The sequence below is a fragment of the Alligator mississippiensis genome, chromosome 6 (genome assembly GCF_030867095.1).
Source record: "Alligator mississippiensis isolate rAllMis1 chromosome 6, rAllMis1, whole genome shotgun sequence".
Lineage (NCBI taxonomy): Eukaryota > Metazoa > Chordata > Crocodylia > Alligatoridae > Alligator > Alligator mississippiensis.
The window spans coordinates 21,840,134-21,852,178 of NC_081829.1; the positions used below are offsets into that span (position 1 = coordinate 21,840,134).

Below are 12,045 nucleotides of genomic sequence, written 5' to 3' on the forward strand. Positions count from 1 at the left end.
TGGTTAGGGTTTCTGGTCTCACTACTCTCACTTAAAGGCTACTCCAGAACTTCACTACTCAAATAGTTAGAAATCATTTATTAATTTTGAGTCTGAATTTAGTTATGGCCTGTTTATCCTTATTTGTTCTAATGCCAACATTGTTCTTAAGCCTGATAGCTTTTCATCTTCCCTACTGTTTTCCTTCTGATGTATTGATAGAGCCCTTGCATCTGCTCAGCTTTCGCTTTGATATGTTAAACAAGACAACCTCTTCAAGTTATGTGTTTATACCGGACATTTTAGTGGGAAGGTAGAACTGATCAAAGTAGTTTTTAAATCAGCTAACTTTGGGATCAGCAGCTGTTTAGTTGTGGCAACTCACTGCTCATCACAAGCTACTTTGTATATTTGAGAAGCAAATTTTTGACTGAAATGTGATTTTGTTTCCCCCTTCATTTTCTGGTAGTTTTAGACCTTTGTTTCCCTGATTTGAGAGCAACATTTTCCCAGTTTTTTCCTCAGAAGTTTTGGTGTCCAGCTGTCAGGTTTTGTTTTTTGTCTTTTTTAATGAAAAATCAAAGCTTTGGTAAAACAAATATGTTTTGGTTTCCCTGAAATTTTAAAGGGAAAAAACCCTTTCACACAGATCTAGTTTTACCTAGCAGGTGATCTGGAGAGTTTCAAATGATCTCTTAGATCTTTAATATCCTGAGAGGTCCCCTTGTACTCTTCAGAAAAGCAGGGCATTTGCACAGAACCTGATCAAAGTTTCCATATCGAGCGGTGTGTTAAATGTGCTGCTCTATTGGGGGGCGGGGAATGCTACACAAGGGAGGCTATGTGCTCCAATCAGTAGAGTACTGAGCTGGTATTCAGGTGTTATGGGTTCTTTTCCTGGCTATGCTACTACCCTGCTGGGTGAATTCTGGCACAAGCTACTGTGTCTCACTATGCCTATCTGTAATGTGGAGATAATGATGCTGGTATCAATTTTTCTAGCTTTTTGAGATCTATGGGTGAGACTGCCTACAGAAGGTACATAATGGTGGTGGTGTTGCACTTAGGTTAGTACTGTGATGTGAAGCTGCTGTGCAAATTCCCTCAAAAAAGAATTAAAATTGCAGAGACATATCAATAGTTTGAGGCTTTCATTCAACAAAGCACTTGAGGATATAATTAGTTTCAATTAACTTCAGTCAGACTGCTCATGTGCAAAGTCAGATATCTGCCTTGGTACTTTGCTGGCTGGGGCCAGAATGCTCAGCATTTTGTGGGATTAGCCCAAATAAGGGATTTTGGCTTCTTTGCCCTGTTGACCTGGCACATCTCCCAGGGAGTTAATTCATGTGGGGCTTCTTTCTGTTAACTCTTCTGGGTTATTTTTCTTTAGGAAGAACTTTGGGACCTAATTTGTGTGTGTAGGGGTGTGTGGGGTAGAACAGGGGCCAAAGGTATGCATGCATTCTTGTGTATGTGTGCGCTATATAATACTTGGGCCTATAACTTCCTTAAAGAAAACTTTGAAGTGCAGTCCTGCAGTAGCATGATGTTTCTTTAGGAACAAAATGATGTATCACCTGTGTCAGAGTATTATGGAGGGCCTATATTTTACAGAATGTGGTAGTGGTAAAAGTCATATCTATATATAAAAAGAATCGGACTTAAAACATTCCAGAGTTCAACAGTTTACCTTAAAAACCTCACTTTTCTCTGAACACTTTTACATATTATTGCAAGTAGCATCTCAGTTTCCTCTAAAACAGATATGAGGGGAAATCAGCCTTTTTGTTTCTCCATTTCCTTCTTTTGTGCACAAAAATGAAGATAGTGGGTGCATCTACATGAGACACTAACTGCACAGTAGCTTAATAACACTGCACAATAGCATGCTGGGTAAAAAACATGCTAATATGCTACTGTGCAGTAGTATTAGGCTACTGCAGTTAACATCACTAAAAACCTGTGCACTGATGCTACTGTGCAGTCGTGCAAGTTACTGCATATTGACTTAGTACTTGTTTATCCAAGTACTAAACTTAATGCACAGTAACAGTGGTGAATTAATGAACATGTAGAGGTGCCTGCTGAGTAGGTGTGATGGAGGGGGCAGGGGAAGAGGAGGATGTTCCTTGCCAGCAGACCTGGCCACAGTGATAGACATGCCCCTGTTGTTCTGTCAGTGTTACCTTTCCTTTGTAATAGTCACTTTCTCCTGTTGTTTCCACAGACTCTTCACACAGCAAAGGGGAAATAAGAAATATTTTTTAAAGAAAAGCAGAACGTAAGCCAGGGGTGAGCAAAATATGGCCCACAAGCTGGATCTGGCCCTTAAGGCATTTCTGTCCAGCACATGGGGACCCTAAAAAATTAGAAAATTAGTATTTATCTCCTCCTGACTGCCTGTCAAAAATGACAGGAGCCAGGGGCAGTAGGACCCAAGGGGAGCTGGCCGCAGGGTACAGAAGCCCAGTTCTGCCCCACCCCCAGCTGTTTCCCTGCCTTCCTGCCTCTGCACTGCTCCAGGACTACGTGGCTCCCGGCTGCATCCCTGGACTGCGGAAACATGGGGCCCACGCCAGTACACAGGGTGGGAGGGGTATATGGAGGGAGTGTGTATGCATGGGTGACTGGGGCCTCCCGAGTGTCAGGGGGCACAACTTGGGGGGAGGGGGGGGGCGTCACCCAGCCAGCTGGTGACTGGGAGGGGGTGGGGGGTTTCCCAGTGGCCAGTCGCCAAGCGCACTGGTGGCACAGTGGCAGCAGAAGTGCTTCTGCTGCCAACATGCTGCTGGTGGAGCCAATTTCAGGGGGGCACTAGTGCTCTCCATGCCCCCCTACCAGCCAGAGTGCTCACTGTTGGGGGGGAACCAGTGCTTCCAGGGGGGTACATGCCCCTCTGTGTCCCCCCACGCATTGCCTGTTTGTGTGTGTGTGGGTGTGTGTAGGGAGAGACTCTGCGTGTGTGTGTGTGTGTGTGTGTGTGTGTGTGTGTGGAGGGAGGAAGGGAGGGAGGGAGGGACTGTATGTGTGTGTTTGTAGGGTGTCCCACATACACATCCCACCATAGACATTCACCCACACCCCCCTTTCACTGCCATACTCATATCCCCTTACGCACCCCAGCCCTCCAGCCCCCCATCCTCACAAATCTCACACCCAGCAACACCCCCCACACCTATCCACCCCCACAGACACACCCACACACCCCCACAAACATATACCCTCCCACAATATACAAGAGTAAGACTTCATTTTAAGCTATTTTGCAATCACCTCTATGTACACTACACAAACACATGTAAATCAGGACAAAAATATTTTTTGAAATCAAATTAATGAATGTTTTAGATGTTCATTTTTTAGAATATAATTTGGTATTTTTCTGGTTCCGAGATGGCAAAACCCCTTGCTGAAAGGAGTACTTGTGGAGTTAGAGCCAGGACTTCCAGTTACAAGATGGCAACCAGGGGGCAGGGCACCTGTCAAATGGTGGGGCTACCCATGCGACCCTCGACAGCTTGCCAAAAATTGGTAAGGTCTGATCTAATTGCTGACAACTAAAATGCCCAGCATGGAACACTTTGAAATTGCTGCCACTGGTGCTCTGACCTGGCTAGAGCTGAGGGGTTCTGAAATGCTGGGTGTCTGTACCTGGGGCTCATCCCTGAAGCAGGTTATTGTCTCCTCCAAGCAACTTTTGGCTTATTGCTATGAAGCTGGAATCTAAGTTCCACTTCTGTGCAGAGCCCAACTCACCAGCAGAGGGTTGCTACTAGCTTTGTAGGTCAGTCTTTATGGGATTTTTATATGAATTATGGAATAGCTTTGTGTAGCCACAACTGTGATTACAGGTTTAATGATGCTTTAAACAAACAAAATGTAATGACTTTCATCAGTGTAAAACAGGAGCTTCCTGCAGGGAAACACCAATAAATGTGACTTCACGGCAGGGGTGCAGAGCTGGCTGTCAGCCAGCAGCAATCGGCACACCACATAGACCTTGTGTGTTAACTTAATTATAGCACAGCACAAGCAGCAACTCGGCAGTTTGCTGTGAGCAATCACGGCATGCATGGCACAGAGTCAATGCATTTAAAGATTACCCATCTGATCCATGGCCCTAGGTAGAGAGGCACTAGATTCTCACAGCTGTCTCTTCTGTTGCCTTGGATAATGGCAATCTGACCTACCTGGACTCTGGTCTATGGATTCTGATTGGAGGAAGGTTTTTGCATGACAGTGGTTCTTCCTACAGACAGACAGTGATTGATTTTTACAACAGTGAAAGCCAGGACCACACCTTAACCCCATTTGTATAATGTCTGTGCATGTTGTACCTTCCAAACTAAAAGAAAGATCTCTTGAGATTTTATTCCACATTTCTCTACCATTGATCCCCAGAGATTTCTCAAATAAGTTGATGCTTGTAGTACTCTCTGCAATTTCTTCTGATTCTCAGAAAATCCCTGTTTCCTTTCCATGCTATTTCATAGCCCCAAGCTGACTTTTATAATTGGTAAGTAGAGAAAAAAAAAATCTCCAGTTGCGTAAAACAATCTACAATCAATTCTATTTATGTGACTGGCAAATACAGTTATCTGTTCTACAGGAACTTTGGAATTTTGCTGGAATCATATGGTAAGAGGTTGACTAAGAAATGAAAATGAACAGGGAAGCCATCTCATTCTCATTCAAAGGCAGGAGTCACAACCTTAGCCCTTCCTTTGAAAACAGCTCCAGGATTATTGTGGGGGCTTATTAAATATGAACCCTCATCTGGTCAATTGTTTGTTTTCACCAGATATGGAAAATAAGCCACTAGGTTCCAGAATAGTTCCCACTGACTCTTCAGTGTTAAACCCTAGATCCACTTCCCCAGGAAATCTAATGTACTTAATGCTTCTGGTCAGATGGGAAATGTAGTGGAGGCAGTCTTTTTAGTCTGTTCTGGGTGCCAGAACTTCAGTGGTTGATTGGGAAAAAATTCACCTAGCTTTTTCACAGCTGGAAGTTTGGATTTGGTTTGAGCTTAATACAAAAGTTTGAGGAGTTTTTGTAATAATAGCAATAATAGTAATAACTCTGTTGCCTTCTATATATGATACCAGTTTTCCACCCATGTAATTCCACTAAGTTCAAGGCATTACTTCTTCAAGGCATTCTTCTTCCTACATTTTTCTAAAAGAGATCCTGTACCTTAAACAAGAATCACTGGATGAAATTCTGTGTCTGTGGTATACAGATGGCTAGTCTAGATAAATATAGTAGTCTTCTCTTGCCTCGTGCATTTTGCCTGTATGATTTAGAGTGGAGTAAGTGAAATGAGAGCTAGGCCCATTGTATTTCTCTTGCGCCCTGAATCTGAGGCTGTCATGGCACTTGACAAATGTTATTGAATTTAGAATCACGATCTGGTGTGATGCTGGTACCTGTCCCCATTTATAGACAGGGAAACTGAGATTCAGAGTGGTAACATGCCTTTTTCAAGGTCACATGACAACCCATTGAAAGACCTGGAAATGCAGTCTGTATTGCTTGACTGTACTTGTCCTTTCATAGGACTAGCACAGAGCCCTGAGTGTAAGATACTTGTTCATATGAAATATGTATACATTATCTGGATTCACTGCTACATATGCACAATCCTAGTGCATATTGGAGTGCAAAATCCTAGTGCAAATTGAAAGGTAAGCTTTCCTGGAAGTGTGCATTCCCTTCTCAAGTACCAGACACCTCATGTAACCTTCAGACAGCTCTGTTTCAGAGGCACTATATATTATAAGAATAACTTTGGCATTTAGGATCTGAGTCCTGTTGACTTCGAATGAGATTTAGGTTCCTAAGACTGACATCATTGTTAGACAATAGACCTAAATCACTAAGGTGCTCTGGCAAATCTTACCGTTTGTCTCTCAACTTTCAGTCTGTTAAGTGGCAGCAATAAGCCTTTCTTGCTGTTCTTAGACTGTATATTCTCCAGGGCAGGGACTGTCTTTTGTATTTACTGCTCCTTAGCAAAGTGTCACCCTTGTGACTTCAGTTGGTGCTGCTGAAATAGAAAAAAATAGTGGTCTTATACTATAGTTGCACTATTATCTAACACTTTTCAAATGTATGAAGCCCCACACAGTGGTGTGTGCATGTGTGTGTTTTGTTTAAAAGTTTCTGTGTCTGATTTATTTTCTCCTTAAAAAAAAGATTCCAGAGCCAATGCCCTGTGCCAAGTTTATGACTGTATTTAATTCCCTCTCAGATCCTTTGATCCTTTGACTGGTGTGCCTGCAGTTACTTCTCAGGAGTTCTGTTTACAGCCCATTTCATCACTTCATCACTGTACATCCCAGGGACCCGCCAAGCCCATCCTAGCTGACTTTTAAAATCCTTTCTGTACTTCCAAAAGCCAGGGTAACCAATGGCCGTTAAACTCTGCTCCTGCCCTCCTGCCAACCCAGGACATTTTTTTTTTTTTTTACTAAGAGCCAGACTTGTTTAATGATGCAAGTTTTCACTGTTATGTGCCTACATAATGTAAATGTAACTCTTCTGCCAGGTCCTGTCCTACTTCCAGACCCCAGTTAAAAGGGATGGGTTCAAATTTAAGTATAAACATAAACTATAGTAAAAAAACAAAAAGTTTGGTTGCCAGTAAAGTTTGCAGGAAAAAAAATCTTCTTCGGTTAGCAACCTTGCATTACTGCACTGAAGATTTTACACTGTGGTGTCCCCTGCCCCCTGCCAGAAGCCACCTACTTACTTCATGCCATGATGTCCCTAGCTGCACCCTCTACTATATTCCCCCCCACCCCGCCTTACCTCTGCAGTTCCTGCTCCCCCTGTTCTGGCATGGACCCCCAAATAACCCTGTGACCCAGCAGTATTACAGGCAGCTTAGGACACAGGAGCAGCAGCAGCACATGGCTAGGAGAACATTCCCTGCAGGGTGCTGCATTCCCACTTGGACACCGGGTGGTGCTGCTGTGCCTTGTCTGTCAGAGCTGCCATCAAGCAGTTGTCTATTTTGTTTTTTTACTGGCTGCATCTACATGAAACACTGTGCAGTTATTATTGTGCAGTCATTTACTACTTGCTGATACAAGTACCAGCATTACTGTGCACTAGTGTCCCTGAGTAACTTCTTGGTGATACTGACTGCGCAGTAGCTCATTGCTACTGTGCAGCTAGTGTTTCGTGTAGACGTGACCACTGACTGATAACTATAGTTTTTTACTGACTTCATTGGCAGGTGTTTTAACCTGATTTTTTTCCTGACAGTCAGGAAATATACTGACAGTTGGCAACTGTGCCCACTGCTCAAGTCTGCAAATGCAGTGCTTATTACTGAACATTGCAATGTTTTCTTTAGGGGTTTGTGCCATGTATGGAAAAGTACAGAAGAAGTGGGCAGGAGCTGTATGCATCTTTATACAAGGATCACGTGCAGGTAAGAGTTGAAGACTTCATGACTTCCTTTTATCATGAAGAGAACATTGTTTTAACTTGCCAGATTGCTCTGACAATTTAGCATTGTCTCACGCTTGAATTAAGTGACCCCTGTTCTACCTACAGATTTTGAGATATTTTTGTAAAAATCCTCTGTTAAAATCAGGTGGAAACAGTAATTTGTTCCTATTGTATATTTAATCCATGAACTGCAGAACAATGTTATCAGTCAGTTGGATTGCATATCTCTAGTTCTGTCCTCAAGGAATCCTGATTTCCATTTCAGTGAAGTTGCTTCAGATATACGCAACGCTCGCTAGCACCATGACTGAAAGGGACTTGGGGGTCTTGATAGACCACAAGATGAATATGAGCCACAAATGTGATGCTGTGGCTGGCAAAGCTAACCAAACTCTGGCATGCATCCACTGATGCATCTCAAGCAAAACCAGGGAAGTCATCCTCCTGCTTTACTCGGCCCTGGTGATACCGCAGCAGGAATACTTCGTCCAGTATTGGGCCCCCCACTTCAGGAAGGATGTGGAGAAGCTTGAGAGAGTTCAGAGAGCCACTTGTATGATCCAAGGCCTGGAGGGAAGGCTGTATGAGGAGAGGCTGAAGAACTTGGGACTCTTCAGTGTTGAGAAGACAAGGTGCAGGGGGGACTTGGTGGCAGCCTAGAATTACGTAAGAGTGGTACATCAAGACTTGGGAGAACACCTGTTTACCAGAGTTCCCCAAGGGATAACAAGGTCCAGTGGCCATAAACTCCAGGAAGGTTGATTTATACTAGACATAAGAAAAAAAGTTCTTTACAGTATGTGTGTCCTGAGTCTGGAACAAACTCTCCCCAGAGGTGGTGCAAGCACCTACTCTGGACTCCTGCAAAAAACAGGTGGATTTATTTCTTTCTGGGATCACTTGCTCCCAGCTGACTTCCTCCCTATGGGGGGCTGGACCCAATGATCTCATGAGGTCCCTTCCAGCCCCTAAAGTCTATGGAATCTATGAAATATTCTAGTGCAAATGAGAGTGAGAATTTGGCTATTTTCTTCATCAGTTAATATTAGCTTTCATGACACTCAGATTTACAATCAGAAGAATCCTACATACAAATGTCTGTTTGCTGATAAACTAAGCAAAGGTCAAAAGAGTCTTTCTTTTTCCCTTGGAACTCTAACCTCATGTGCCCTTTAGAAAGGTAGAGTTTCTTTTTCTAATGTACTTAAATCCATAGCCACAGCGGAGAGATTACCAGACATTTCTGATGAGTCATTCAGAATGTAATAATTTGCTTTCATTTGTGATAAACACTAACTGGGACAGAGTCAGGTTTATAAATGCTGACATTTATCATGGAACTATCAATCGAGGTCCTGGTCTGGACCATAGTCCTCCAAGCAAGGCACTCACCTTCAAGGGGATTGAGAGAAATTGTGGCATGTCAGTTTCTCCAGTTTGCTCCATATTACGTAGTTTTTTTTTCTTGTGAACTTATTTTGCATTTTAGTTCCCTCTGGTGTGTTGCAGAAGAGCATATCAAAGATATGCAGATGAATATTGACATTAAATGCACTGTAAATATTTCCACGTGGGTATCTTCCTGACATCTCAGTATTTAGATTTTATCATTTTAAGTTTTATAAGCAGTCTGAAGTTTTAGAACACCTATGAGTGTTAGAACTCAGTTGGGATTTTCAAAGAAGAGCCTAAGAGAGTTAGGCACTTCAATTTCACTGGAAAATAGTGGGTGTTGGGATCCCTAAAATCCCACTCCATGTTTAGTCTCTTTGATGGTACCTCTAGCAGCACAGCACCCTCTTGTGCTCAGTAAGGAGCACCATTTGCTGGATTGGTGGTTCTCCCTTTTGTGGGAGCTCTCCTGGCTGTGACTCAGCAGGGTGATTTAGATCTGTTAGGATTACTGAGATCTTGGACTAACTGTCGGGGGGGCGGTGCAGTAGTGGAGTGTTTGGCAGTGACATGAGTGGTTCTGTCCCACAGATGCTACAGTGCAGTTATAGCAAAGCAGCAAAGGACTGGGCAGCACTCGAGGAGCAGCTTTTCTCCAGAGGAGGCTTGTGGGGGTCCGTATTAGGGTTGTCTACCCCACACAGTGAACTTGATTGGTATGAAGGGCCTGCACGGATGAGGAAGAGGATTCGGCAGCAGGGTGCCCATAGGACGATGATGCGAATGATGAGCGAGGTAACAAATATTTGCATGAGGTACAAATTCTGTATCCTTCATTCTTACTTCCAGCAATAGCACCTGCCCACATTGCAGAGTTCTGTGGCTTTCTAATCATCTTGCCACTTGTTCTCAGCTCCTGATCCCACTGACCCACTGGACCATGGTCCTTGAGGTTAGAAGACTACTGAGGGAAATAGGGGAAATAAATGGAATAAGAGACTGTTACTTGTTTAGTAGTCATGGGATAGTTTTCTGCCCATGCTGTACTCGCATTCCTTTTCAACGAGACTTTGCAGTTGAGATATGTTTCCTGCCTGCAGTATTATCTTATATATGTATTAGACTAATCTGCTGAAGAGCAGTTCAACCAGGAGTCCAGCTGTCTTATTTTAGGACTCTATACTGATTCCTATCACTGTGGTTTGAGAGGCAACTCTTCTCAGTAGCATAAGTATCAAACAGGATTGGCCCTGCTTGTCATTGCTTGACTTATAAATGGATCTCAAATTCAGAATTCCTTCACTGCACTAGATCATGTGTTTTTTCTCCTGGAATTGGCCTCATCTAAGGTAAAGTTATAAGATTCTCTTTTAGGAAGAGCAGGGTTCTTTCCCCTTTGAATATCTATCTATCTATCTATCTATCTATCTATCTATCTATCTATCTATCTATCTATCTATCTATCTATCTATCTATCTATATTACACACACACAGACACAAGTCTGTGGGGGAGGGGCATGTGGGGGCAGATCAAGGCCCTCATGGTGAGGAGGGGCCCCCATGGTGTGGAGCAGGGGCAGGGCAGGGGCAGGCACTGCCTAGCTGGAATGGGGCATGTGACAGAGCCACAGGTGGCTCATCCCGGGGGGGGAGGGGAGGGCGGGGGAGGGTTGTGTGCACCCTGCGGGAGGTGTGGGCCTCTGGAATTATACATGGGGCGAGAGCAGGCTGCATGCTATGGGCTCGGGGCTGGGGGTCAGCCTTTTTCTGGTGGGGAGACTGGGGCAGGGCTGTGCTTGGGGCAGGCAGGGTGGGGCAGACAGTGGTGCAGTGGGAGTGGGAGCTACTGGGGGGGTTACAGTGAATATTGGGGTGGGTGTAGACCACCCTGTAGCCCCCTGTGAGTGCTGCTGCTGCTGCTGCCCACCCCACCCCTCCCCACCGCTACTCACCCCAAGTGTAGCCCCAGCCCAGCCCCACCACCAAGGAAAGGCTGGTGCAGCCCCCGGCCCCAGCCCACAACAGGCAGTCTGCCCTCACCTTGTGCACAAATCCATGGGGCATATGCCCCCCATGCCTCCCCCAGGGGTGTGTGCAGTGGTGGGAGCCTCCCTCCCTTCGCAGCCCCCCCATGCCTTCTGGACAAGCCACCCACAGCTCTATCCCATGTTGTGCCTCGCCTCAGCTGTGCAGTGCCTGCACCTGCCCCAGCCCCACTCCTTCCCTCCCCTATGCCTCTTCCCCCCACAGACTTACTGCCCAGATGCAGCTCTCCAAGCAGCCGGGCTGCATATCAGCAATCAGATTGGTATCAGCCAATATGGCTTTTATATATATTCTAGCCAATTGCCCATCAAGAATGACAGGGGGCAGGAGCAGGTGGGGATGGAGCCCCATGACCCTCCCCATCTGGGACTGTTCCCTACCCTCTCCCCACTGCAGTGACCAGGGGAAGGGAGGAGTGGGCCTGGGCTCAGTGCAGGGGAGGACCGGGCCCAAGGGTGGGGAGAAGCCAGGCCACTGCAGTGGGGGCAGGGAGCAGCAGACCTGGGCCAAAACCAGCAGTGGGCGGGGGATGGGTGGAACGAGGGAGGGGCAACGTGGGGAGAGGGGGGGATGGGCCCAGGCTCAATGCGGGGCAGGAGGTCCATTCCTCCCCTCCCCCCAACTGCTGCCATGTCAGGCCTTGTTGGGCCGGACCTGCTGCATCCTCCCCTGCCGTGGCAGCAGTGGGGGGAGGGGAGGAGTGGGCTCAAGGCTGGGTAGAAGCCAGGCCACTGCCACGGGGGGAGCAGTGAGCCCGAGCCCAAGTCGACCCGGCAGTAGGGGGACAGGAGGAGCAGGCTTGGGGCTGACACGGCCGGGGGGGTGAAGAAGTGGGACTGGGCCCATGGGCAGAAGGAGGCCTGCTCCTCCCCTCCCCCTGCTGCAGCCATGTCGGGCCAGGCCTGCTGCTCCCCCCCCACCGCTATGGCAGGCTGGCTTTTCCCCCGGTTTGGGCTCAATCCTTCTCCCTTCCTCAGGCCCAGTCCCACTCCTCCTCCACCCCCCACTCCCCCACATCGGCTCAGAGCCCACTCCTCCCATCCCCCCGCCATTGCTAGGTCAGCCCCGGCCCACTGCCCACACTGCCGTGGTATCCCGGCTTCTGCCCACCCTTGGTCCCGGTCCTGCCCCGCATCAGGCCTGGGCCCACTCCTCCCCATCCC

At 46.4% G+C, this 12,045-nt stretch overlaps 1 protein-coding gene across 1 annotated transcript in view; it reads left to right on the plus strand.

Annotated features, from left to right (window-relative positions):
- WDFY4 (WDFY family member 4) overlaps positions 1-12,045 on the plus strand; it is a 287,362-nt gene that overhangs the window by 166,950 nt on the left and 108,367 nt on the right. Inside the window, exons 40-41 of the mRNA XM_019499474.2 lie at positions 7,346-7,423; positions 9,427-9,630. Of these exons, the coding sequence (XP_019355019.2) occupies positions 7,346-7,423; positions 9,427-9,630 (282 nt within the window). The remainder of the gene's footprint in view (positions 1-7,345; positions 7,424-9,426; positions 9,631-12,045) is intronic.